Below are 25,929 nucleotides of genomic sequence, written 5' to 3'. Positions count from 1 at the left end.
GGTGGCCGGCCTGCCCGGGTGTCCCGCGGCCGCCCCGCGGGTGCTGAAGGGCGGTGAGGGCCACCCGCCCTCCTCGAACCCCCGCGGCTCTTTTCATCATCAGGTGCGCATGATTCCGCGCTGCTCCAGGTATCCCGCACAAGGAGCCCTTTCTTTGGGCTCTCTATGCGTGCAACAAGATCTGCCCAACACCTCCGGCGGCCCTTGTTCCCTGGCACCCTGTACATCCCTATGCACTCGCCTTTCTGTTCCCACCTTTCGCACCTACAAAAATATGCCGGAACCTGCCACCGCAGATGCAGTTGCTTGACAAGCCTGGAGCCTGTACCCGAGCAGCACACGTGAAGGCTTCAACCATCATCATTTTTTGTTTGTTTACAAGTGTTGTAATTGACGTGTCATGGTACATTTATGCTCTTCCCATACTTTTCTGCCAGAAGATAGGAGCTTTATGTGACTTACTCTGCTTTCTACTCTGTGATTAATTGTCAAGTAAGTTCAAGTTATAGCTGTGTCTCTTGCTTTGATTTCAGTGAATATTATAATTCCCCCGCCCTATTGTCCGGTTGCGTGGCTTCTTCACTCATGTTTGGTCCTAGATTATAGACCACGCTACGTTAACCAGGCTCTGGTAAATGGAACATATAAAATTAAATAATTGTTTAGTTTTAGTATCAGGAACAAAACATAAATACCTGAAAAAAGTCTGCTCATGTATCTTTTCTAGGTAGAATCCTAGCAGGCTTTAGCAGACATCCTAAGTCATCCTCACTTTACCACTTTAGTAATGCTGTTAAAAAGATGAGAGCAGGTGGGAAGACTTGTTTTGGCGGCATTCCCTACATATACTGCCTTAAAGAGATTGTGAAACTGGAACCATAAATATTACGGTGTGACTGGTAGACACTTCAGAAGGAAAAAAAACCACAACCCAGTGTATCATTTTCTTTTCAAATACCTTAGGATATTACCCAAAAAAAAAAATGTGAAGTCTGTATCCTAGTGCCTGACTTAATAAGCAATTCACCTCTCCTTGGTGATGACAGTAGAAACCTGTAATCAGGATCCCAAATAGCACAGTTAGGACTCATCCTGGTACGTACCTCTTGGCTACTTAACCTACAGGACTGCATTATCTCTTATATTTCAAAATCTCCCACCTGCTTTTGATGGGCTGGATGTGATTTGCCTGGTATTTTTTGTGTTGGTATTCCAGTTGGGTGATTTTACAACCTGACCACATTTCACAGCCTTGCTACTGTGTTTCTGGCTCTGTTTTGGTCTCTTCTAATTGAGTTGCCTTAAAAGTGCAGAGGCAAACCAAATCTTTTTCCGACAGCTGCTTTTCTCTTCCTTGGGGCCTAAATCGAAAGCTACCATGTTCAGGAAGTGGAATTCAGCAGTCTCAAACTTGTCTGAAAACTGAGCCTGAGGCTGGCAGCTCTTTTAGTGTCTTATATTCAAAAAGTCATCTGTAGATTCTTTAATCTGTTTTTTTTTTTTTTCTGATTATTTTTTATTTTGTTTCTTTTGCTGGTGATTTAACCTACAACTGCCATACAATAAACACCATGTTATCCACTTTACTGCATATTATTTAAGAAACGGTATATAATGCCCAATATCTGCTTTGCATGCAAAATTTGTTAATTTTCATCATGTTTTCCAGTCTTTAATGCCAAACATGAAGTATCTGGTATAAATAATCTTAGCCCAGCACACCACATTGGGTTCTGGATTCTACAAAATGGTTAATGATAATACAATCTTTTTGTTTACTCTCTATGTGTGCTAAGGAGATATGATGTAGCTTTCACTTTCTGCTGATATATTCACTAGGATATAAATATATAAATGAGTAACCACAGCTGTGATAAGGATGTCAGTGAGATACTGCGAACTTCTGTGTATGCAGGACACAATGGTGAAGATAGCCTGCAGATCCCTCTATCACCTATGTAAATATTATTCTGAACTTAAAAAAGTCCCCCACAGAATTTCAGAATTGTTGAGGTTGGAATGGATCTCTGGAAATGGTGTAGTCAACCACCTCTGCTCAGTGTAGGGTCAAGTAGAGCAGGTTGGTTAGGGCGGTGTCCAGTTGGGTTTCAAATATCACCAAGGATGGAGAGTCCATAACCTGTTTGGACCAGTGTTCAAAAGCTTTGTCTTATGTTTAAATGGATTTTTCTGTGTTTCAGTTTGTGCCCACTCCCTCTCATCTGTCCACTGAAAAGAGCCTGACTTCCTCCTTGAAGCCAGAAAAGAATCCCGCTTCATCTTTGCTTATTATGGCAAAATATTAAAACTCAGTATTTCATTCATGTTTCGTATTACTTTCCTGAATAACCCTTTCTGAGGCTTGTTCTTGTACTGAGAGTTGTTTCTCAGGCAGGCATGTTTAAGCTATTGTGTTTCACTGTAGACTACTTAGAAGTGCAATGTAGAGGTCATTGTTGCTTCAAAAGATTACCTGTAAAAATATTTGCAGCTTTTAGGAAAAATGGGATTTGAGTATGGCGTGATTAGATTTAGATCCTGTGCAAGTCCTCAGTATTATTTAGATATGTGTTATCTTTTGGTTTTGTTAGCTAAACTCTGAAATAAATTAATTTTCCTAAATTTAGACTTTGATAAATATTCAGTTTAGCCTGTCATAATGTTGGCTCTACAGAAGTTTCATACTTCATGATTCACTGCTCTTCCCCCTTCCCCCCTTTTTTTTTGGAGGTACTTAAAAAAGCTTGATGATTTAATTACTGATTGTTTTCATGCTTGAAATAAATTATCAGCAGTCCAATCACTAAATGATCAGTCCCTTAATCCTGCTAGTGCTGGATGTTCTTTAAACTTAGGAAAATATGGAAGAAGCATTTTCTTCCCATGCTCTTGAGAACTGAATCATGGGTGTGTCTGAAGCAATGTTGGCAATTCATTTGGGTAGTAATAAAGAGCATTCTTGCTGCTTCTTCCTGAACAGTTACATTTTCCTCATCATCTTCATCTTCCTCAGATGAATCAAGACCAATCAAGCCAGTCAAAGGTGAAGGACGGAAAAATGTGATAATGATCAGTTTCATAGCTGAAGTATCCAAGATTTTTCTAAAGCAGCTATCCTTTTCCAAAAGTCAGCATCTCTTCCAGCTCATGGTCCTGTGTATTTTCCACATCATCTACGTTTGCGTGTTCATTTTCCATATCGTATATGCTGTCTCTGTGTATTTTTTAAACTGCACCAATTAATTCTTATGGGGAAAACTGGTTTGTTATCCGTTGGATTGCTAAGCTTCTCACTTTTCAGGAACACGTCTTCAGCAAACAGCAGGGTATGGCTGTGTTTCTTATTGTGTATGTTTGCAGGACTGTTTGTTTATGCTTCTATATGTTTGCAGGACTGAGAGAGAGAGGTAAATAATACTCAGTAATTGCTAGGTGTTATAAAATGTGTGAAGGAAAATAAGAAATTATTAGTAGATACTTAGGAAACAATAAATAAGTGGAAATTATATTCATAGGCTGGACATAGCTCATTATTTTGCTTGTAGGGACAAAGACAAGGTGTCCTTTCATTTCATGTATCACATGCCAGATATGATAAATTTGAGGCTGCTTCCTGGCTTATCAAAGGGTCTTTGTCACTCTCTTTTCTTTTTTTTTAGTACTTCACCTTTCTCTGTAACCTCCTGATTATATGGCAAGAAACCAGATTCACTTATCTCCTCTTCCTACAGAAACTGGGGATGGGATTTTTGAGATTTTTACCTCCTTTTCCTCCTATGAGTTATGTGAGTAGAGCTTGCTTCTTTAGATGGCTCTGTCTTTTCTAGACAACACAAAAAATTGGTATTGTTCTTGTCGATGGTAAAGCTTCTTAGGGAGTTCTTGTCCTGAGATCGCACTGTTCCTTAGATGGTTTGCTGCATTTTATAGGCACAACCCCCCCCCTAAAATTACAGCAATATTAGCATCCCCTAACTCAGGATAAAATTATTGCATCACATGACATTTGGAACATTGTCTTTGTTGGATTAGGTTTTTAGAAATGAATAATTATATTCAGAAGGCTTCATAGTTTTCTCTGTATGCATGTATAAGGAAGTAATTACTCTTTGCTTTATAGTATATTTTTTAGTCTATGCTCTTAAATTCTCATTTTTCAGCATTTATCATTAGCTCACTTTTTGTTATTCCAAGTCTTTTTGGTAGGAAAAACATAAATGACTGTCATCCAAACTGCTATGTACTATTTCAACTGCTAGCTGTCCGTGCCAACGTCTTCCTCCCTTTGTAACTTGCCAGTTGACCACATAATTTTCCTACCCCATTTTTTTTTTCTTTAAGTGCCATTTCTGTTTGTTAACACTTTCTCATATTACATGAAATCACAATCTTCCCAAAAGATTTGTTTCTTAAAAAAAAGATAGTAAAATCTTAAAAGGAAAAAAATCCATATGTTAGAAAAATATAGATAATTAACCCAATTTTTTTTTTACCAGAGTTCCAGACCGAGGAATAGTTTCCATGAGTCACTGGTCTAGCACTCTGGTGATGTGACTGGAGGACATATTGGAGAAACCACAATGAAAGCCAGACTCTGCCTTGTTAAAGCTATTGGGAATTTTTCTCAATGTATTTCCCTGTGAGTGAATTAAAACCCTTCTTTTTTTACTCCTCCACCTCTCCTCAAAAAAACCAAACCAAAACAAAAAAAACGCAGTGAGGTTGCTCTGGGTCTAAGGACGTATCTTTCATCACAGACGCTTTTACATCTTAATTCTACATTCCATTCTTGAATTCTATCATAAAGTTTCTCTAATCTAGATGTTTCTTGTGACCAACCAAAACTCAGCCAGCTAAAGTGATCCAAAGCTTGTCCCTCTGCAAGCTTCATAAGTGGGGTGCCACTTCCCATTGCCATAAATTAGTTGGTAGCTTTCAGCACCCTAGGCTATATCCTTCCTGAAATTTAAATTTTCCTTAACTTCCATGAACTTCTTTTCCCTTGTATTCCTCTTAATCCTTCTATAAAGCTCTTTGCTGTTGTCATAGAAGTTGATAATAGTTTGCTAGTTTAATGATACATCTGCTTCTGCTTGTCTTTTTTTGTGCACTGTTTCTTTTCTTTTACTTAGATAATGCCACCTTTGGGCCAGGAGAAACAAAATTACCTCTTCTTGTTCTGTCTTTCTGCAGCACTTAACAGAGAACCATTTTGGCCTGTGGTTAGAGCTCCTCTGGGATAGCAGCAAAAGTTGTTTTGTTACTCCTAATTAAAGTGTGTGGAAACCAGAATTGAGGCCTGGGAGTTTTTATGCACTTATGCTAAAAGGTTCAACATAGCACAATCCGCTACAGAGCGGCAAAAAATATTGTAGGAATCTTAGTTCCTGAAATTCCTCTGTTGGTCTTGGGGAAAAAAGATTGCTTTTTCTTGCAAAACTTGAATTCTTTCTAAATCAAGCAATAAACTCCACTGCCATTTTAAAAATATTCGTTTCTTGGTCAGAGCTCTCTCGGATAAAGCCACTGATAGAGGGAAAATCTTCATGTTGCATCTGAGTAGTCTCTTCACTCACGTAAACAAAATAAGTAATTCTGTGTCCAGCAGGGCTTTTGAAGTGGACTTACTGTGACTGTATATGAGTGAATTATTCTAACTGATGTTTGAATATGCCTTACAGCAAGGGCACTCATTTGGATCTCTTATAAGGCTGTTAGTTAATAAAAGCTTTGACATCTCTACTCTCTGTCAGGTCGATCTGAAATCATTCCAGAAATACTGGATGACTTAAAAACGTTGAGAAGTGGGGAGGGAAAGTATAGGGATCATAACATAAATCATATGATCGTAGGAGCCCAATTTTCTTAGGAAACATGGATTAAAAATCCTCTAACTCTAAACTATTTTTGTTTCTTGCAGTCTGCAAAAATATGTTTTCACAGGTTTGCATAGATAGTGTGTCTTGAGCTTGTGGAATTCTGGTATCCCCCATCGTGCTGGTGTGGTCTGCCTGACCTTTGTTTCTTTGTTTGTGCCAATCATTTACTTGTATTCATGGAGTTTAGTAATAAATACCAAAGTCAACAAAGCTTCGAGTCAAATTAAGACTGTTCTTTTAGTAAATTACCGTAACTATTATCACAACATGAAAATTGAAGAAGAGGAAGGTAAAGTGGCTTCTGACGGAGGAAATGTCAAATGACTGGAGACTGCCAATACATTGTTTAATTTTCTACCCTGAGGAGAATGTCAAAGTAGAAATAAATGCACATTAAATCACATTAAACATAAAAGATATATTGTATTTGCATGATTTGCAGAAAGTAAAACAAACTGACCACATCAAGTGTTAATATTGATCAAATAATTACATTTTAGTGGTTACTAGACATCAGAGTAGCTTGTCTTTCAGGAAATAGCTGCAACCTACACTTCCTGCAAAATTAAATTAAAATAATATTTTTAATACCGTTAATTATCCATACTCCTAACATTTTTTTCTAATTTTAATTAAATTTTAACATGCCATATTTTTGAGTATAGTACTGCAGGTTTATTTTTAAATTAAACTAATTTAAACTATTTTAGACTAATTGGTCTGAATTTCTTTACTCTCCTTTCCTCGATACTGTAGTATTTAATGAAAAAATATCCAGTTCTATTATGTATACAGTAGCACTTCATATTTAATGTTATTTGTATGCTTGCTTCAGAGAAAATTCAGTTACTATGATTTTAAATTAACATGCTTTTGAATTGTATGTATCAATATCGGTTTGTCATCTTTTGATGGGGATGGAGGGCAGTCAACACATAAGACCCTTGCCGCCCAGAATATTGCTTTGAGCTTATCACCTCTGACATTTTGAAAGATAGGGTTTTTTTTCCTCGTTTTTTCCATGCTCCTTGCCATTAGCATAGAGTGGGAGGAATAACAGTGGCCCTGCAGAGCATGATGTGGGTTCCATTTGTCCACACCCTTGCACCTTGCAGAAATGCGTTTCTCTGGGGACCTACTGCTTTCAAAGTCTGGGGCTACACACAGTATCTGACTGACGACTTCAACTCCCTGGGCTTCCAAGGCCTGAAGACTTTGGCTTCCTGGGCTTAAAGAAGGCAAAAGCTAAGACCTCACTGATTCGCTTACAGTCCACATTGGTGTCTCTTTCTTTCACTGGAAAGTACACTGGTTTGTGAAACTTCCTCGCCCACCAACTCTCCCTTTTTACCTTCTCAATTCTTTCGGCTTAGGTAGTTGAATGTTGGAGAAGACTGGTATTTCTATGAATACTTGCTTTGGAAAGATACCGGGTGATCTGAAAATGTAAACTGGTATCTTGTGTCTTCTGTAGAGTTAAAATATTTTAAAGCTTGAATATATATGTTTTTCTTTTTTGCAGATCCAGTCTTGCTTATGGAATTCTTGAAGATCTGAGATCAATGAAAAAACATTTTTGCATGCAAAAAAGGATCATTTTGGCTTATTTGTTTTAAAATCATCAAGTGTAGGGCTTGATGACTCATTTACAAGATTTCTTCACTGACGTCTGAAGAACAAAGTGCTTTTCAACCTGTACTTCCGTAGCACTATGACTAACTGTAAAGGCAGATCTCCTATCTCCAAAACAAATAGCAAAGTTCATGACAGAGAAGGTTTTGTAAACTGGACCATAAATCTTAATACAATTCAGTCCGACAAATTTTTGAGGCTGCTTTTGAGTATGGTTCCTGTTGTTTACCAAATAAACCAGGATGAAAGACATAAAAAAGTGAATGGTGTTTGGCAAGAGGGATTGCAACCAGCAGGACACAATTTTAATGTTAGGTCTGAACAACACACAGAGTACCATCACTTCTCAGAACCAAGCTTTCATGGTAGCAATGGACACAGCTCATCTAGCTGTAGCCCTAAATACGATGATTTTACCAGTTATAATTACTGTGATGGAATGGACACTTCAGAAACAGATGCCATGTTGCAGGAAGACAACCTATCTAGTGACAGTAATGAAGATATCATTGTGGAAGGAAGTAGAAAACAACCCAAAGAATCTAGTAGTATTATGGCGTTACAGATACTCGTACCTTTTTTGCTAGCAGGATTTGGAACTGTTTCTGCTGGCATGGTTTTGGATATTGTACAGGTTGGTATTTGCTTTGAAAGATGGCTTTTTAACAGGGTGAGGTTTATGTGGGGTTTATGATTCTGACACGTGATACTGTAGATGTTTACGATATTGAGGAGTAATTGGGTCTATATATGGTTGTGCTACTATGAACTCCTTTTCCCCCAAACTCTTCTTAAACAGTTCCAATGTTTAATTTGGAGTCATTCAAGCCTTGGTAAATGTTGTCATTTAGCCACAGTGAGCTGGTGAATAAAACTGTTACCTTCTGCTTTAACTAAGGATAGAAATATACTAATGATTCAAAATTCTGTTGACACTAATAAATGTATGCATGGTCAAGTGGGACTTGTAATTAACCATGATGCCGGAATACATAGGTGTTTAAAAAGATTAGAAGAATTTATTGCATTATCTCATCTCCTTGCGTGGTTAAAGTCTACGCAATTTCTGAAATGCTGTGTAATTTGGTGCATGATAATGCAGATGGTGTATGAAAATGTGCATTATATTCGTATGCTATATGAAATTGCTATATGAATGTATATACAAAATGCTATATGAAATATATGAAGTGATTTAGAGCTTTTTTGAATATTCAGGTGTTTGTAAGTGACTTTTTTATATAACATTAGGTATACTGAACACCCAGAATTGCAAACATCAGTGGTGTGAACAGGGCTGCAAAGTCACACCCACTTTGACATATAATTGTAGTAAGTCCAGAGAAGCCAACTTATCTTGGTTTGTGGTAGCAGATTTAATGATGATAGTTATTCAGGAGTAAGCTAAATAGAACTTTCTCTGAATCTTAAGACTTAATTTTAGTATTTTTAAAACCTGTTTTGGAGTATTATATCATTAAGATCCTACTGATACGGAACATTTTTAGGACTGGTTTCTATCTTAACACAGTTGTAGATGTCAGCAGCATTTCAGTGGTATTATAAGTAACAGTTGCCTATGAATTCTCTGTGTGGTGGTATTTGAAGAAAATTCTGGAGAAAGTAACAGTTAAGAAAGGTTTATTTGACTGGCTTATTTTCTTGCCTTGTCTTTGCATTTTGAAGGCTATGTTTGCTTTTATTTCCTACCTAATTCCTGCATTTAAAGAACAGAAATTTCTTAAAAATACAAACCTCATGGATTCTCTATTCCTGTGCGAGTAGATTAACAAAAATTATTCAAAAATATGAAATAACCACAATATTCAAATTGAAAGACAGTAGAGAAAATAATGTGTTTTTTCTTTTGTTTTGTTTTGTTTCGTTCAGCTTTAGGGTTTTCTTTAGCAACACTGAAGGGTTTACAAAGTTAATTTAAAGAGGAGTAAGAGGTGACCATCTTTGTCACTCAAAATCTTGAGACTGTAAAGGGAGCTTGGACTTCAATCAATTGCAATGAAAAGTCACTTTTATCCATCAAGAAAAAGGAAAATAAAAATCGACGTGCAAACTTTACTGCTTCCTTGCACTGTTTTACACCAATCTTGTGCTTTGTTCACTTGCATCTTATCAATTTATTCTTTATACAGATGCTTTGTTCGTATTCTGTTAATATCTGATTTACTTCATGATACGGCATAATGATCAGGCAAAAGAGGCAGTTATGCCCACTGCCACTTCTGACTTCCAACCAAATGTTTCCTCTTGCCTTCCTTCCCTTAAGGGAATGTAAGTGTTTGTATAGCTGGTTTTTGAGCTGGATTGAGATATATCTTGATTTTTCCTTCTATATTACTTTTAATCTTGATTGGTTTCCCAGTCCAGCTCACCATGAGTGAGAGAGATGTGACACAAAGGCAAAAATAAATAGCTAGTGTCACCTTTTTTCACCTTACACTAAGATTAATCTGTGATGTCAGTAAAGCAGGATTTTGAAATGTGACAGAACATGTTTTGAAAATGAAAATTTGAAGACAACAAAGCATTCTAAGCTTGTTTTTTACAAACCATTTCATGGCTATTCTTTCCCAGTTGGAAATACATATGTAACTTGACATATAGGAAATTCTCAGATGTTGTTTACTTTTGAGAATTGAATCTTTTTATTTTAATTAAAATAATAATTTAAATGATTGCAAATACATGAATGTAAAGACAATTCACAGTTTTGTTAGTTTAGTTAAAGTTGGTAAATGATTACAAATTAAATACATGGATTGAAAGATATACAAAGAAACACAGTATTTCTGTGCTGAGAACTCAGTGCCCACAAAAAAATTATGGGAGAGTTTGTCTTTGTTTGCTTTATAAAAATCTGCATTTTGAAAAACTGTACTCTTCCAAATTTTACGCTTAGAAGTCAAAGAATAAAGAGAAGCTTTTTTTACTTACAGGCTCTCTTCATTTCACAAATAATTCCTTGCTGGTTTTACATGAGGTTTCTACACAGCTGGAAGGGAAAAGATTAAAATATTCTTGTAAATTAAGAGCAGAATTCAAGAACAGTCATAGCACCTGGTACTATTTTAAAGTCATGAAAAAAAAAGACTTCAAATTAATGACATCTTTTTTTAACTAGGTTTGTTTTAAGGCCAAGTTTTGTGTCTCTTACTTTTGGTATTCTCATCTTTGAAGTAGTAATATGCAGTCATAAATCTATTTTATCTAGACAGATAACAGTTCTGGCTTTAGACTTTTAGGTCTACTATAAAAAGATTGATTTTTTTTGTTTTAGAGGCTTAAGTTATGAGTTGCAGATTTTTTTAATACTTTGTGGATGGTCTAAAGAGAATTTTTCAATTTAATGTTTCCCACTGTATCCTTTATGTAGCATTGGGATGTGTTCAAGAATGTTACTGAAGTTTTTATCTTGGTTCCTGCACTTCTTGGTCTCAAAGGAAATTTGGAAATGACCTTGGCATCGCGGCTGTCTACTGCTGTAAGTAACTTTCTCTTCCCCTTCACTCTTCAGATATATGTTGTAAATATTTCAAAAGGAAACAAATCTATGGAGCACAAGCGGTTTATGTTTATGGCTTAATCTGGCTGTTATGGAGGCTCTTTAAATCTGTTATTAAATTGGCAAAGTTAAAAAGGCGATCCTCTTCTAATCTCCATACATCAAAATTTTACTTCTTCGGTCTCTTCTGAGTCATCATTCAGAACAGATAAAGTAGATTTTTGAGATTCACATATGTATTTTGTAAGGTTGACAGATCTCTTTGGCCTTGATGGTGTTTGAATAGGCTAACAAAATATGTACATTTTGAACACATTTTTCTAAAGACCACTTGTGTGGCACCAAAATAAAGCATTGCTAACATTGCTACTCCAGACCTTTGTTGATCAAGCTGTAAGAAACGCTTTTGTAGCTTTCTGTCTAAATAATTTTATTCCTTTTTTTTTTTGTTGTTGTGGTGATGTTTTTGGGGGATCTGCTTATTTGTTGTATGTCTGTCAACACTAACATAGCATAACTACATTTTTTTCTGTGTGTTCTTTCTTGCATATTTGTCATAGTTCTTTTCTGCATCTCAGAGAATGTTCCATTCCTTCTTTTTTTCTAGCCTAATCAAGCCAGATTACCTTACCATATATTTTTTGTGTGTGCATGAATAACTATAGTCAACAGAATGTTATAATAACATGGCTAAACTATTTCTGGTACCTGAACTGGGTATCTCTGTAAGACACTGCCTAATGCAGCATTTCTCCATTGTAAGATAATTTTTCCATTCTCCAGCAAGGCCCCCACTCTTTCTCCTTTTGTGTTATTTCCAGCTGTCACTCCTATCTTCTGGAAGAAATATTATTAGTCCATAAGTGCATGACCTTGCATTTCTACTGTTGAATTTCGTATGTTTTCATTGCTGTAATCCTCAAGGTCATCCAGTTTTTGTATGATATTACAATGCTTTGTATTGACAAGGTCTCTCAATTTTCTGTCGTTAATAAATTTCATTGTCACATTATATTGAGTTATTGCCCAAATGCACACCGTGATGGACATAGCCTTAGCAATCCTATGAAGGTTTGCTCGTGTCGTGCCCATTATAGAAATTGATTACTTTTGCCCCATATCCATTCTTTCATACATAAGGAATGACATGTTTTGTTGTATTTTTATCAATTTCAGCCTTAGCTATTCAGTCTTGTTTTCTGTTCAGTTTTAATGTTCTTACTTCTCTGAGTATTCTTACTGTTTCTTAACAGTATTTTGTGTTTAAACTTCCTGCCTTTACTGTCAGGCATGAATACTTTTGTCTTTTATCTCACTTGTTTTTGGTGTTGACCTATTGCTTAATTTGTTCCTGTGGCCTGAGGATTGAAAGTGCTTGTATTGCATAGTGAAAAATATACCAAGTCCAAGATCTCCCAGTGCCTTACTATAGGCTTAAAAAAAAGGGTCAGAATCAGCTCCACCACTTCTGCTTCAGTTAATGGGTTCTTTAATTCTTTGTCTCAATTGAGCTTATGACCTTTGCCAGATCATAACTCCAGAACTTCTTCTCTGGGCCAATAAAGGGCCAATTTCCTCATCTCATTTGTGAACCTCACATTTGGAAAAGGGTCATGCCAGCCCTTTTTCTGTGCTGGGAATCCTGACCTTGGTTCATAGTATCCATCAACTGTTACCAAAAGTCAAGGAGTTGATCCCCCTCACAGACACACAGAAAAAGAATACTGGAGTCTCCCCAACACTGGCTGCATGTTCAGTGGTTAACTAAAGTTGGCATCATGAGGTTCAGGCCGCTTCCCCTCAGCCCAAAATAGCATTCTTAAGAATATCCCATTAACTGTGTGATAACATGATCTGTAGATGTCTTGAATGTGATTTTTCAGAGCCAATCGGTCCATTTGAAGCCTAGGCTCCTATCAAGACTCAAACAACAGCCCATTCTGAGAGGACTTATTTTGAGGAGTGTTACTGGTGCCACTCACCACTGTCATTAAGTCTCACAAAGACATAAATCAGCTGATGCTTCAAAGGTTTTTAATCAAGCATGCTATGAAGGCTTCCTCCCCACTACCAGAAATTGCCGTGTGTCTGTCTTGGCCAAATCGTATTAGCCGGCTCTGTTCATGTCCTTCCACCATGAAGGTTAATTAACTGGCCACAAAGAGGTCAGTGAAGTATATATTTCTTCAGACATTGCTATGTGGCATGTGGGAGCTCCAGTTTCTTTGGCATTGCCTGAAGTCGTGGTCACAGCACAACTGGCACCAAGCTGCTTCCCAGCTTTCATCAACAGGCTGTGGGGTTTTTTTTTCATTTGTTTTCAATGCCGCTAATTTCCTTGTATGACCTGTTTTCTTCAAGAATCATGACAGACCCTGGACTGAGTTACACAAGTAATTGAAATACTTTCCGGGACTTCCTTAGTCATATTGTAAGTTTGTTGGACATCCTTCACAGGGAGGAGGTAGAGGCTTGTCACGGTTGGGTGAACATTTTCTCTCTCCTTTGCTAGTGGTAGCTCTAATTGTTTAGCTGGTGAAGAGCTCATCAGTAAAAGTTGTAGAGTGTGTGTGTATGCGCATGTGCACAACACAGTAGAGATTTAAGAGAACAATATTGTACAAAATAAGAACAGTATAGATCAGTCTTTATCAAGATAATGTTAACAAGATCATATTTAGTTTTTATATGTGGAAAAAAAACCCAGAAAAACAAGGGATTTTATCTTGCAAAGAACCTTCCAACTTTCTCTTATGTATCCTTTTTCATGCTCAACACCAGCTGCAATATGCAGAGCTCTGCGAGCTGGTGGATAGCCAGCCGCCTGAGCGCTACTGCAAAGGCAAACGAATACGCAAGAACTCAGTCATGTTTCTAATTGTTAGTTAAAAAACAACAAAACAAACTATGGAAACCTGTTATACATATAACTTCCTACAGGTGACAACTTTGACTTAGTTGCCAGATACAAATTAAAACTCCAGGACGTTGCCTTGATTGCTTTGCTTCCCCCAGTTTTTAAAAACAGGTGCTGTGTCATACTGTATCATTCCTTACTGAAGAATTTAATCAAAAAGCTTGCTAGTGGACCTGCAATTTATGTGCCAGTTCTCTCAGACCTCTATGAAAGAGGCTATTCTGACCTTTGCACTCTTCACATTGATTTCATTGGCCCCAACTCTCTTAAGCCATCCAATCTTTGGTTCTGTCATCCTCATCCTAAGAGAAAACTGAAGGAGTATATTCATTCAGGGCATATCTAAACAGTAATTTGGAGGACATTGTATGATTAATCTTCCCTTCTTTGACCTAAATTTGTAGTAACTGGCTCCACACCAGATACCATCTTTAAAGTAAATGCAAGACTGTGCCCCTGTGAGTATCTTTACCTTCAAGGACAAAGTTTCTAATGAGTTCAGCATTGGAGATAATTCATATCTCTCTTGCTCTGTTAGTTTATAATTGCATCTGAATTTGTAGACAGGTTTAGGCTCTTGGGACTGTAAACTAATTATCTTTACTCCATTGTAATTATGTAGTCAGCCATAAAGTAAAGTCTTGTTAGCAAGTTTCTGTCATCCATAATATATCTGGTTTTGAGTTTTGCCTGATCACCTTCATTCATCTTGTTGCCCAAATTCCTATTTTGGCTGCTTGTCACTCAAAATTTCCCATCCACTTTAGAATCAGTAGTTTCACTAAATATGTCTCAAGACTGTGTTTTTAATTTACCGCATGGCATAACTTGTACATCTCGTTCTTGTTAGTGTTAATGCAAACTGTTCTCCCTCCTTCCACTGCTTGTGCTGGTGTAACTGTGTGAGGTGTACTTAGGTCAACTGCCCATTCAAGCACAATATTTATATTGTGTGCTTTGTATTTTCAGCTTTGTTCTGTAGTTTGAGTCACTCTCATTGTCTCAGTTCACACTGTTGCCTGTTGTCCCTCTTCCTTTTTCTTTTTTTTTGAAGAGGAAGTAAAAATACCCCAACAAACCAACACCAAAATACCACTCATCCAGTCATCCCTGTAAACTTAGGCAGGCTCTTGTTTTCACTGTGTGTTATCAGGGTTAGGTATTACCAATATGACTTTACAAACCTTTTGTTTACGTCCATCTATTCCACAGTATCACAATAAACTTCATCTTACTTTATGGAAATCTGCAGCTGCGAGGAGCCAACCTGCTGGTTTTCTCCGTTCCAAACCCTAAGCGCATTTGTGCATGGTTACATGGTTGCACGTGATAGATCAGATAATTTTGTAGAAGATAGATCAGGTATTTTTTTTGGATAGATCAGATAACTTTGTAGAAGATAACCCCTTTTTGCTCCCTGAAAAAACGCGTTTTGCATCAAACCAGCAAGCAAATTTATGTTGCCACGAACTCACTCATCGAGTTGGTAGATCAGGTTCAAGAAAGTAAACATGAATGTATAGCTGCTAGTAGGGGTGAGAAGAACTATGCCCTTTGGCAGCAGCTCACTTTTAGGCTGGAGTATGCATTTTGCAAAATTACTGTTTTGGCAGGAATTTTTTGGATACTTTTGAAAAACTTCTTCAAAGGAGAAAAAGAGTGAAGGTTTCCATAGCCTGCCGTTTCATTCATTTAGCATATATATTTAAGAAGGATGCAAAGGAGATTCTTATCTGCACTTCCTTAAATATTGCTGTAACGCTTAAATTTGGTGCATGTATTTGCAGAGCTTTGACTATACTTTGAACACTGGAAAATATTTATAGTGTAGATTGAGATAAAGTGTCTTATTTTATTTCTAAGTCAGTGTTTCTTTTAATACTTTGTTCCTTGCAAGTCACTACTATCACAAAATGGAACAAAGTGGAAAAGAAATGAAAGTGAAACCAACTGGAAAGAAATTATCAGAAGAGGAAAAAAATATGCATTAAGACTTTCTGCGTTTTGAGAAGTATGTTATCTTATAAATTAGTATTCTATGGGGAAAAAACCCAATAAAATTTATGCTCAACATATGAAAAATTGTTCAGTTATCTCAAAAGGGAAGTTATTTTAAATATAGTCATACTAAAGTGGTATGTACCGTTCTTCAGCTCTTGTCCTCTAACTCAAAAAAACCAAGTAAAAGTAGGAAACATTATAAAAGGGTGTGTATGAACTTTTTCATTTCTTAGAATAATTTATTTGCTGTCTTCCCAGCTACTACCTTAGGACTGGACTTATATCATTTACAGCATCATAAGTCTCTAGCTGTATTGTATAAATGAAAAGTTAGAATCCTAAACAGTATTAGATGTGGTTTCTGATCTTCTGTAAGCACTTCTTGTTTCTCTGTGCAGGTAGTTTCATTGCAATCAATTAACACACTTGCATGAGACTGTGTGTGTCCACACACATGTATCTACACATTTTTCTGTTGGCTCACAGAATCATAGAACGGTTTAGGTTGGAAAGGACCTTGAAGATCATCAAGTCCAACCTCCCTGCCATGGGCAGGGACACCTCCCACTAGGCCAGGTTGCCCAAGGCCATAGAATTTAAGGGCCATAGCAGCAAGGTCAGTCTAAAGTGACTGAACACTGATCCAGCCACTGATCTAATCACTGGTGGTGCTTGGACATTCCTGGAGTGTAAGGTGGCTAGTTAGTATATCTTGCACAGTGAGCTAACGTTAAACAAATTAGTACGTGAAACTGCATCAAGTTTAGCTACTTTTGGCTAGATATTCTAAGTACAATTTAAAATCAACAGCAATGCTTGACTTGAACAAAAGTATAGCTTGGTTTTAACTTGCTTTCAAAATGTCTCTTTTTTGTATGAGTTGAATTATTTATGGGTTTCTGCATTTTTAGTGCATTTTCAAGTAATACAATTTTAAATGCAAATGTCTGAAATTCTTTTGTAATTTTGACAGGTAAATATCGGGAAAATGGATTCTCCCATTGAGAAATGGAACCTAATAATTGGCAATTTGGCCTTGAAACAGGTAAAAATAATGGACTTATTTGATTAACTCTCATAAGTGAACAAAGTTATTGAAAAAATCATCACAAGTGTTGGTAAGTATGGAGACAGACAGTGTTAATGGGAAACTAGCTCTACTACATTGGCTTATACTTAACATACAATGTTTATATGACTGATGTTTTTGAACAGTATAGTTCTCTAAAACAATATGAGCTATTTATCAGAACAAGAGCTAGAGTATTCTTTGTGACGGTATCAAGGGTATTTCCTTTTTAATTTTTCTCAGAGAAGATCTGAGGATGATTAGAGAAAAATTTCAGATTTGGCAAAACCTTTTGAATTTGACCTCTTAAATGTTTTCAGTACTGTATTTGCATTGGATTCGATGTTTAAAGGAAGTATGCGACAGAGCTTTTGGATAATAAACAATATTTTAAATAGCTGGGTCATTTGAGGAAAGGAGTATTTGTTCTCCAAAGCAACTATTTCTTAAGATTAAGAACTACTTCATGTTCATGCGTTATAATACAACATGCTCAAAAAATAGTCAAAATGTTTATGCTGTGACTTAACTGTTTTAAGTGGCTTAGAAGCATCTTCAGGCATTTCAACTTTGGCTTCTGGTAAATCCTCAGCAATTTTCCCTGGTTTTACTTTTGTTATTTTTGAGTCTCTGAAATGTTGGCAAAGCCTTTTCTGCCAACATAAGATTTTTCTTCTTGATCATCCAAGGAAAATGGATGAGCATGCTGCATTTACACCTTGCAAATAAATGTGGATAGGAGGAAAAAATAACAGAAAATGACTAGGTAGTCCTCTTAATTCTATCTATTTAAAGAATTGTTCACCTTCTTTTTCTTTTCTAGGTTCAGGCAACAGTAGTTGGTTTTCTGGCAGCAGTGGCAGCAGTTATATTGGGCTGGATTCCAGAGGGCAAATACCGTTTTGATCATTCAGTTCTTCTGTGTTCTAGCAGCGTAGCAACTGCCTTCATAGCTTCTCTTTTACAAGGTAAAAGGAGCGTATATGTTACTTTTTACAGTTATTTAGTTTTCTGTGGATGCTGAATGTATATTATGTTGGTATTCCTTGAAAATTTAAATCCAATAAGGTGCAATACATCTGAAACATGGCTGAATATAGGATGCCCTTTTGCAATTTCCATATAGGCCTGTATATTGCATTGTCTCCTGTCATATTCTTTGAAAAGGTCTGATTTGCATGACCTCCTGAGCATATCTAAAACAAAAAGTAATTTTTTTTTTTTACATTTTACCTAATGTGATGGAGTACTTTTCTCCCCTGCTTTGTATATTCATTAATGTACAAAATATATTCTTAATAGTAAACAAGTAGAACTTATTTGTAGTTAAGCTCAAGTAAGCCTTGATGTTAGATCAGCTGAATCCAAACTTCCTGGTTGCCTGTGCTGCTTATATGTTAGTTTGTGCTCTGCTTTGCATCTGAAGTGAACAAATGGGCTTGCTATGGAAAGGGTTTGGGCCAGGTTCAAGTCCCCCTCTACAAACAGTGCCAATGTCTGTCTGGAGCCACATGGCGTGATGAATTTAATCTTCTCTTCCGCTTGTCAGGAAACATTTAACCATAAAAGACAGTACTTAATGGACATGAAGTGGGAAAAAAGTACCTCTACGTGAGACACATTCTTAAGGAAAATACATAGTCAGTAGTCTTAACAACAGCAAGTCAAATAAAATGTTTAACTTGCATTTTTATACTAATCTGATATGCTTACTTATGTGAAAATTACAGAATTGCAGAAGTTTTGTACGGAATTAAGAACATGGGTTTTTTTAGTGACTACAAAGCCATTGAGTTGCATGCACAGTATCAAGAGCAGCAAGAGAACTGGGGAACAGTGCCTTTTTTTAACTTCTCGTGTATGATTTGGACAGGAAGAGAAACTTTTGTTGTTAGCTGGTGATGGGTCAGCTCAGGAAATTACTTTCTAAGCTTCATCCTCCTACGTGTTAAACAGGTGCTTTTGAAATATTGTGATCCTACAGGATCATTTCAGTTCTTTCTTTTGAGAATTTAATGGAGTGTACTGCTTTAGACAGTTTCTCTAGAAGTGAACTCCTAAGGTAGCCTACAATACATAATATTGCTAAAATACATGAAAATTGTAATACCAATTTTTCAAAACTTCTTTAAAATAACATAAAGGATGGTATACACAGTTGAAGCTCTTATGTGTATTATACGGTGAGAGGGAAATTACTGAAGTTATGCCAAAGAAGGCTGTGAATAGCAATGTGAATTTTATTTTTAGTAGCCACTTGCATTTTGCAGGGAAATGCCTCTTAAAAAGCTGTTGTTGCTGTTTATAGGGAAAAAATGGAAACCAACATCCTCAATTTAAAATTTTTCAACTGGCTAGCAAGTAGCATTTTTATATGTTGCCTAGTTTTTAATTTGTGATGTAGCTTCTTGACTTTTGGTGCTAAGTCCATGACTGGAAATCTTGCACAGTATCAGATGTCGAAGTTTTTAATCTTATGTTGTTTTCAGCCTAGTGTAATTTAAATTTCAGTCAGCTAAAGTTAATATGGTGTAGAAATAATAAGTTGCATATTTTTTTCTTCAGGAAATGGGTGATTTACAATTTCAATGGTGCTAATTCTAATCATAAGCAAAATAGTTCATTGTACAGATGGCTCGATTTTGTGTGTGTGTGTGTGCTTATTGTATTTTTTTAATATATAACTTCATTTTTTAAAATGGCTAAAACTTAAAAACATAGACATCAGTCAGGTGGGAAGAACAGTCACCCTGGGACAAAAGCACTGATGTCTTACTAATCAAGTTTGAAAGTGCCATTTTCTTGGAAATTTCTGTGGTGTTACAACAGTAGATATGGTTACTGTTCTGTCTTCTTTGTTGATTGTAGGAATAATAATGGTTGGAGTTATTGTTGGATCAAAGAAGACTGGTATTAATCCTGACAACGTTGCGACTCCTATAGCAGCAAGTTTTGGAGATCTTATTACTCTTGCTATACTAGCATGGATAAGTCAGGGTCTTTATACTTGCCTTGGTAAGTATGTTTCTAAGTGGGTACATATGTCTCCCTAGGAACCTCTTTTGGATTAGGATGGTGGGGAGAAGGCAGGGAGGGAGAGATTTAGAAAACCTTTTTGTTTGACTGACTTTTTTGTCAACGTTTATAGCATTGAATGATGTATCTTGGGTTGCAGCTTTATGCCATGATCTTTTTTAAGATGACATAAGTCATTAACCACAGTCTTGGCACAATCTACTAGTTTCTGGAAGACTCTCACAGTATCACAGTCAATCTACATGTGAATTAGAAACTGTAGTTGCTGAATTTACTCTGCTTTCTTAGGGGGGATGGAAGCTGTCTTCATCCAAGTTTTCTTGAATGCCCACCCCTAAATCAAATATTTGCTTTTGAAGTGTTCTCCCCTTGCACTAAGGGGAAGGAGTTGATTTAGCTGTCTTGATCAGCTGCTGGGAGACGAATCCTGCTTTGAGAATTTTTTTGTTAGCGTGTGGTTTTAGACAAAATTCAAATATATCTTGAGCTGCAACTGTGCCCAGAAATAAAAATAACAATAATTTAAGTACTATGAGTAACAATAGCAAGTCTACAAGTATGTATTCAAAGAAGTGAAGCCTAATTTTAGATAGATTTATGCTTTGTGATTGCTACAACTTTTAAATTATTTACTCAAAGACTACTGTGAGTTTCCTTCTGATTCCTTCCAAGGGTTTTCCACCTCCCATTGCAATACCTCCTTGTTTCATCTTTACTTGATTTTACCAGCATTTCCTTCTGCTTTTCAGTAAACAAAGTAGCCACTTCCAGCCTCTCCAAATAATGGATCTACTCTCTTTTCTTTGTTTTGTTTTGTGTCATAAATTCGATGACTATATTTTGAACCTAAATCTGCTAATTTAGCTGGAACTTTCTTCAAAACAGTGGTTCTGCCATGAAAGATGAAAAAATGTATAACCACTCTGAATAGCTAAGCAGCAAACGAGAGGCTTTTGCTGACTACTGACTACAGAGAGCAATGATCTAGTCCTACTTCATGTATGAATTCTGGCTGGCTTCTCGTTGTCAGTTTTTTGCTGTTTGCTTATTTTCCCACTAAAAGCTATGAACAGGTGAATTACACATAAACACCTCTAAAATAATTTTCTTACAAATGACTTTTTTTTTCAGTCTGCAGTTCTTCTCCTCTACTAGTTATGTGCATATTTATATAGTCCCTTTGAAACTGTTTCCCTGATTTCTAGAACCTGTACTGTCTAAATCCTACTGTCTTAAAGGAGCAGACCACTGAAGAAGGTTCATCATCACAATGTCTACTAAAAAGGAATACATCTATAATTATTATTATTAGAAGCACGCTCAGGTAGTAGCTGACATAATGAAATGCTTGGTTGTCACAAAGGAGGTGTGAACTTGGAAAATGAGAATGAGGAACTCAAAAATCAGTCTTTTTCTTCCTGTTTCATCTCCCCCAGGAAGAAACAAAAAGTATGAAAACATTTTCTCATAGGAGAAGAATGTTCAGGATAATACTTAAAATTAAATTATTGCTGCAAATGACTCCTTCCATAGAAACATATTCAGAAAGTGTTCATCCTGGGGTGCATCAAGAAGAGTGTGGCCAGCAGGTCAAGGGAGGTCATCCTCCCCCTCTACTCTGCCCTGGTGAGGGAGGCCACATCTGGAGTATTCTGTCCAGCTCTGCGCTCCCCAGTTCAAGAAGGACAGGGAACTGCTGGAGAGGGTCCAGCAAAGGGCTACTAAGACAATTAGGGGATTTGAACATCTTATGAGGAAAGGCTTATGCACTTGGGTCTTTTTAGTCTAGAGAAAAGAAGACTGAGGGGGGATCTTATCAATACTTACAAATACTCAAAGGGAGGGTGCCAGGTAGATGAGAACAGTCTTTTCTTCAGTGGTGCCCAGTGACAGGACAAGAGGTAACGGGCACAAACTTGAACATAGGAAGTTCCATCTAAACATGAGGAGGGACTTCTTTACTTTGAGGGTGGCAGAGCACTGGCACAGGCCGCCCAGAGTGGTTTTGAAGTCTCCCACTCTGGAGACGTTCCAAACCTGCCTGGATGCCGTCCTGTGCAACCTGTTGTAGGTGACCCTGCTCTGTCAGGGGGGTTGGACTACATGATCTCCAGAGGTCCCTTCCAACCCTGACCATTCTGTGATTCTGTGATGTGATGTCAGCTTAAATGTATCAGTGTCCAATACAGCCATTTTTAGTATTTTCAATATTTTTGTTGGCTTAAATTATATTTATTTTGCAACTATAAATACTTTCTATTATATTCTAATAACTTATTTCTCAAATACTTCCTTTTGGTACTTCTTTTAAGGAAGTTTGTAGACTTGCAGTGAAAAGAAAATTAATAAAGATTTTTTTAACCTCTCTTCTTTATTTTTTCTGATGAGAAGAACAGAGAGGAAGTCTCTATTCTCATGAAATTTGCTGCCTCTAGCTAGCACTAGGGCTGGGATAATAGAGTTTAGAGGCTGTTTATCTAGATTTATTGCTACGCCCAAAGGTCTTACCAGACTGGAACATTGGGTTGTTCTGCTTAAAATAGATCTCAGGTCCCAATAATTGATGTGTTTGATTGGAATTCAGTTCAAAATTAGGGTTTATGCTAGTCAATGAAGTGCCAGGGAAGTTGGTATACCAGCTATACGGAAAGGAGTTAGCTATGGTTATTGGCATATACTAGCTATACAGGTAGGTATGGAGTTGGAAGAGGTTGCTAAATTTGCATTAACACAGATTAGATTTGGGACTAGGGTTATGATTAAAATTTATTCTGGTCAGGACTGTGTTTGATTTAAAATAATTAATGCTAGACTTCAGGCTCTAAATATTAGCTAGTAAGTATTTCAAACAAAGTTTCTTAGAAACTTGTGCCCTATAGGTCAAACTTCATTTTAGTTTTTAAAATTTTGCTTTGTAAACTACATTGTAATGAATATTCCAGTGATTTTTTTCATTTGTTTTCTAAATCTTTTCCCTGTAAATATTAGTTTCTTATGTATTTGCATTGTAATGGTCTCTGTATAATTGCCTAAGTTGAACCCATATGTCTCAAAGACAGTAAATCATGAATACTGAGTCTTACTGTTTTTAAACAGCTTCCCACTCCTTTCCATTTTTTTTAATTGTGGCCACAGGTAAAACTTAGTTACATGTACTGGTATTTTAATAGTAGCAGAATTTTAAAAGTAGCTACATTTGTCATTTGTAAATAAACAATATCTATTATTTTGTGACTATATCTAGCACTGCTTCCTATGTTTTATATAAATTACAGATAATATTTTTTTTTTTAAAGTAGTAACTAATTACTACTAATATTTCAGGAAATTTCTAAAACGTGTGTGGGGGTGTGCCTTTTTTTTTTTTTTTTAATCTAAAAAAGCCAAACAAAAACCACTCAACCCCAAAAAGAAGATGGGGAAAGAAACTTGGACTTCTTTCTTCCTTTCACACATTTCCAGAAATTTACATCTGTAGTTACAGCTGGCCTAATGTATCTCAGAGGAATAAAAAAAGAAGTGGGGCCAGTTTGAACTGATTCTTTGCTACTTTTACAGCTGTCATTTTACTCAGCCACTGCAGCTGAAAAGCAGATCCCACACATGTGTAGGGGGAAGGATTAGTGCGCTCAAGTACGCTTCTAAGAGTTATTCCCAATTTTCTTTCTATATGGTCTTCTGGAAATAATTCTCTTTTGGTGATATATGTAATGAACTAGTTACTGCTAAAATGGCTGCTTCTGCTCTTTATGGGTTTTTTTCAATGTCTTTGTATTTCTTTCTCTGGGGAAACGGAGACTCTTTCTAAAGTAAGAACATACCACAAAGCCCTTGGAAATGTGTGGTTTCCAAGACGCATGTATTTGAACTATGAAATAGTAACAAGGAATAAAAGTATGGATTAGCTTCAGCTCAGGAGAGGTATATAAAGTTGTGAACGGCAGGGAAGAGGCATTTAGAAAATGATTAGGCAACCGGTTAAAAAAAAGTTAAAGAAACTTTTTACACAATACGTGACTGGGATGTGGAACTTACTGCCATGATATATTAAGAGGACCAGAGTGATTTTAGAAACCTATTTGGATAAGTTAATCAGAGAAGAATCCATTGAGCAGTACTGAACAGAGACGCAGACAGAAACTTGAGTGATGAAATCCCTGAGGCAAACAGCAGCAGAAGCTGGCAGAGCACACCAAAAGAAGCATCACTAAACTTGTAGTTTTCTTTTCTTCTTTCTACAAGCCTGAACTGTTAACCATAGTCAGACACAGGATACCGGACTAGATGAGACCTTTGCCCTCACCCAGCACAGGTGCCCGTACATTCTTTCTGTCATTTCCCTGCTTTCTCAATGCCAGAATAACAAACACAATGGGACTGTTATAAAGAAACCCACAGTTTATGGGCTAGTAATGAAGCAGGTGAGATTCACTTCTGAGCTGTATTCTGAATTAACTGTTTTCCCCTGTGTTTTATTAGCCTAACTACTCAAATGTACTGAAACAAAGTATAAGTTTCTGGCTCCTTTCTGCAGGGGAAGAGTTGTTTTCAGATAACAAGACTGGAAGGGGGAAATTATTTATTTGCAAGCTTTCCGCTTGTCTCTAACAGAGTTGTATACCTGTGCTCAGCCTTTGGTTTGAGAGCATGCTCCCTGACATACCCAGAAGAGGCAGGGAAAAGGACTGTAGTATTTTTACCCAGGCTCGGGCCAAATCAAACATCTTGTTTTGCCACCATCATATAGATATAATTTCTTAAAAGTTCATCTGAGTGCTTGAAAAATAATGGCAAAGCTATCAAACATGGGGATTTAAATAGTAAAAGGTTATCTGTTCTTTCTGCCTTAACAACTCCCTATAAAGAACTGCTATCTGTGAATCCTTGTTAAATACCTGGGGGAAAGCACTAGAGGGCTCCCCAGGACCGTCGCAGGGACCCGGCTCTGGTTCCTCGAACAGAACACGGGGAACGCTCTGGACTAGGAAGACCCAGTGTATTTATCGTGGAGGTTCGTGTTGCTTGTCATTTCTCAGTAATGATCTGAAGACTTCGTTTAAAGCTTTCCTTTTTTCTCATAGAACGTGCCTTAAATATATGCCTGTATCTCTCGTGCATGTTGGATCTGGGTTGAGAAGACAAATTGTGTGATTCACATTATTATTTTCAGGTTCCTACCAGTTGCTTTGAGGTAGAATATTGGCAATTTACCTCTAACTCGTACTAGAGGTTGCATTGTTTTCAGTGGCACTGCACTGAACAGTAAGTCACGGTAGATACCTGGCACAAGGAGTGCAGCATTAAGGATCTGAGTTCCCTGAACTAGAAGATTAATTTATATCACTGTTTACTGAAGGGTTGAGGGCTTGAAGTAAATGAAGATCAGTAAGGACCCAGTTGCTGGTTGCTAGTATATTATCATAGCAGAAGGGTTTTTTAAAAAAGAATCTAAGCTCTGGCTGTGTCCTGTCCCTGGAGGTCCCCCACTCCTGGCTTTTGTTCTTTTCACGAAGAAACTTGTGACAGTATTGCAAAAATGGAGTAGCTTTTATAATCCATTTATAGGACTTGGGTATAAAACCTATTTTGTAAGTTTTCTTTGTACTTTTCTCCATGGTGAAATGAAGACATTTTTATATACTACAATGTTGAACAATAAGGCCAAAAAAATTAACTCCTCTCACTTGCTGTTGACTCAAAGGAACAAAGCTAAGCCATTGCTGAGTAGTCTTGAAAGTCCTATCTGAGTGTCTAAAAAAAAACCCAACAAAAAAAAAAAAAAACCCAAAACCCCCCCCAAAACAAAAACCCCCAAACCAAACCAAAAAACCCAACAAAAAAAACCCAAAACAAAACACCAACAAAAAACCCCTTC

The 25,929-nt window shown here is 36.8% G+C and overlaps 1 protein-coding gene across 1 annotated transcript in view; it reads left to right on the top strand.

The window, feature by feature from the left end:
- Positions 1 to 7,451: 7,451 nt before the first annotated feature.
- The window catches only part of SLC41A2 (solute carrier family 41 (magnesium transporter), member 2), a 50,217-nt gene continuing 31,739 nt past the window's right edge, over positions 7,452 to 25,929 (top strand). Inside the window, exons 1-5 of the mRNA XM_009887425.1 lie at positions 7,452 to 8,145; positions 10,903 to 11,010; positions 16,923 to 16,994; positions 17,842 to 17,986; positions 19,887 to 20,033. Coding sequence (XP_009885727.1) covers positions 7,591 to 8,145; positions 10,903 to 11,010; positions 16,923 to 16,994; positions 17,842 to 17,986; positions 19,887 to 20,033 — 1,027 coding nt within the window. The 5' untranslated portion in view covers positions 7,452 to 7,590. The remainder of the gene's footprint in view (positions 8,146 to 10,902; positions 11,011 to 16,922; positions 16,995 to 17,841; positions 17,987 to 19,886; positions 20,034 to 25,929) is intronic.

Source organism: Charadrius vociferus, unplaced genomic scaffold (assembly GCF_000708025.1).
Source record: "Charadrius vociferus isolate BGI_N301 unplaced genomic scaffold, ASM70802v2 scaffold196, whole genome shotgun sequence".
NCBI classification, from domain to species: Eukaryota; Metazoa; Chordata; class Aves; order Charadriiformes; family Charadriidae; genus Charadrius; species Charadrius vociferus.
This window is presented reverse-complemented; position numbering and strand designations above follow the sequence as displayed.